The following is a 2,755-nucleotide window of genomic DNA, read 5'->3' as shown; positions in this document are numbered from 1 at the left end:
ATGCAAGTAATTAATGTTTAATGAAGTTAATCATGGACGCGAATCGTGAATAGATATACAGAATCTTAAGAAAGAAAGTGAACATACGGCCACTTTTGCTTTTATATTGAACGTTCTCAATTTAGATTTTTCGTTCTAGTGCTAAACAGTTGACTGCATGCTTCTTACTCAAAGTAGAAAATTTTTTCCAAAAACCAAACTAATTAAACATGTTTGACTTTGTTTCTACTTCTACTTTCAGTTGTGAAGCTTTTACTTGTGCTTCTTTAATATAATGTTTTTTTTTTTTCAGCAATGTCCAAATTACTCTGTCCAAATAGCGCTTTCATGAAAAAACATTCTATAGAAAATCTCTCCAACAGATTCTTTCTATATTAGTACTAGATGTGAAAGTTGGGTCCAAAGAAACATTCTACTAAGTATCAGGGCAATTAAACAAGATAATAAATACAAAAGCAAGGGCTAATTCATCAACTATATAGTACCTTGATGTGCCCGCTTTTGATCTTTGCAAGAGTCCCAACATCAAGCACAGGGGTCTTCCCAGTTGTGCTCTTGAGCTGCAGGGGCCCAACCTTTGGCCTTTTGAGCCCGTATTTCTCCGTGTCCCCAAGTGTTATTCTCGCGCATAAGAGGAGGAACCAATCAACATATCTCGTTGGGAGCCATTTCAGTAGCCACACTGAGAGCCCAAATGTGGAGATCCCAAATATCTCTCTCGGTAGCACGTGCAACTGTTAATTAATCATTAAACCCAACGTGCATGAGGGACACAAACTTGGTTAATATATTATATATGTAGAGATGAACAAGTTTAGAAACTACATATATCACTAGTCAATGATGTTATTAATTATTTACTTCGCTTTTGTATATCTTTTGACGGTATGACAGAGTTCGATTTCAGCCTAATCTAATGCAAAATCAAACCATATTCTTTCTAAAAAGGCCTCATATATACGTGGCGAAAATGTATTTGCAAACTAGGGAGAGTTGCTTTTGAATGATTTCATATATAGGAGGAGATAAGGAAAGCAAAGTTCATGGAGTGGAGAAGCACCACATCATTAGTTAAGTAGTTATACATGAAAGTACGAAGGTAGGAAACGAAGAAGTACATGAAGGATGGGAAATGTTAATATAATAATTATAAAATCAAAAGAGTTGGTTTTCCTTTTGAAAATGACCCCATGTTAGGAGGGACTAGAACAAGCTAGAAATATGCAGGTTGAAAAGGAGAGAAACCCACTGTATGATTAAATAAAATTCCATATTATACATAATTAGTGTGACTCGTTAAACTACTTTCCTATTATAGAATTGAGAAGCATGAAGAGAAGCAAATCATAATAAATAAATAAATAAATAGCTTTAGATGTATACCTTGTCTCTAACAACCATAGAGGGATGAGCACCATTGTTACATAGATCCAAGCTCACCTCCATCCCAGAGTTCCCACAGCCCACAACCAAAACCTTCTCCCCGGTGAAATCATCCCCCTTCCTATAACAGCTCGTGTGCATGACTCTCCCCCGGAACTCCGCGACGCCGCCGATCTCCGGCGTCACCGCCTCCGCATTCTCCCCCGTCGCCACCACGAGCCACCGGGAGATGAATTCCGACTCCCCCGCGCGCACCCGCCAGAGCCCGAGCGAGGCGTCGCGCTCCGCGCGGTCGACCCTCGCGCCGAACAGCGGCTCGACGGCGAAGCGCTTCGCGTAGCACTCGAGGTAGCTGATGAACTGCTGCTTCGTTGGGTACGTGGGGAAGTGCTGCGGGAACGGCATGAGCGGGAGCTCGCAGAAGTGCTTCGGGAGGTGCAGCTTGAGCCGCTCGTAGGTGCGCAGCTTCCACGACGCGGCGATGCAGCAGTCCTTCTCGAGCACGAGGTAGGGGACGCCTCTATCCTTCAGGCAAGCGGCGGTCGCCAGTCCCGACGGCCCCGCGCCGATGATCAGCGGCCCGGGAACCCACCATAGCCTCTTCGTCGTCGACGTCTCCTTCGATGTCATGGGCGATCCATGGAGCTCGATCGAGTTCCGCTATTAACTAACTGCAAACTAACTACTACTTCTTCCTTTCTCCTCAACTTCGAAAATCATTGGAACGTAAATACAGAACCTGCAGTGGTGCTCTTATTTTGATGTCATGGTATATAGATCCGAAATTAACTTTAAGGACTATATTAAATCATACATAATGAATGTACATGTAATACAAAGAAATAATATTCGAGAGACAGAGCATAAGATTTACACCCTAGGCTTTCTATGGCTATAGTACTTGATTTACCAATCGCATGATTTTTTTTTTTTTTTTTTTTTTTTTTTTTTTTTTTTTTTTTTACTAAAAACTTATCTAAAGGGTAAAAAAGAAATTGTTGGATGCAACGGTGTAACATGTATTTTATTTTGAGGTATGAGAGTATCGACCTTGTTGATAAGAATTAAGCAGTGAAATGGCTCGAGAATTGAATAATAAGAGTTTACGATCGAAATGTGTGGGTATTTAGTTGTGACAGTTCGTAGAGACGTGATCACTGTATAAATACTAGAGGCTCGGAGAAGAGTTCAATATGCACTGGGTTGTTCTTTTTAATGTGAAGGAGACTTGCTGAAAACAAAAGGCTGGGGATGCTGCAGTCCATTGATAGGACTTTGGCATCTTTTGAGTGAAAGGGGGATAAAAACAAGAGAAATGCTGAGAGGAAGAAAAAACCTAGCTTGAGATCGATCAGTAGGGGAGGATGCTACA

The 2,755-nt window shown here is 41.5% G+C and overlaps 1 protein-coding gene across 2 annotated transcripts in view; it reads right to left on the bottom strand.

The window, feature by feature from the left end:
- Positions 1–2,540, bottom strand: part of LOC109721192 (indole-3-pyruvate monooxygenase YUCCA2-like) — a 6,050-nt gene extending 3,510 nt beyond the window's left edge. Inside the window, exons 1-3 of one of the 2 annotated variants that reach the window (XM_020248642.1) lie at positions 2,434–2,540; positions 1,384–2,122; positions 486–734 (exon numbers count right to left, since the gene is read on the bottom strand). In XM_020248642.1, the coding sequence (XP_020104231.1) occupies positions 486–734; positions 1,384–2,013 (879 nt within the window). In that variant the 5' untranslated portion in view covers positions 2,014–2,122; positions 2,434–2,540. Of the gene's footprint in view, positions 1–485; positions 735–1,383; positions 2,325–2,433 lie in introns of those variants that run through there. The other variant, XM_020248643.1, reaches the window with a different exon arrangement.

This window comes from Ananas comosus, linkage group 15, assembly GCF_001540865.1.
Source record: "Ananas comosus cultivar F153 linkage group 15, ASM154086v1, whole genome shotgun sequence".
Classification (NCBI taxonomy): domain Eukaryota; kingdom Viridiplantae; phylum Streptophyta; class Magnoliopsida; order Poales; family Bromeliaceae; genus Ananas; species Ananas comosus.
The sequence above is the reverse complement of the archived record's forward strand: the minus strand, read 5'-3'. Positions and strand labels throughout refer to the sequence as shown.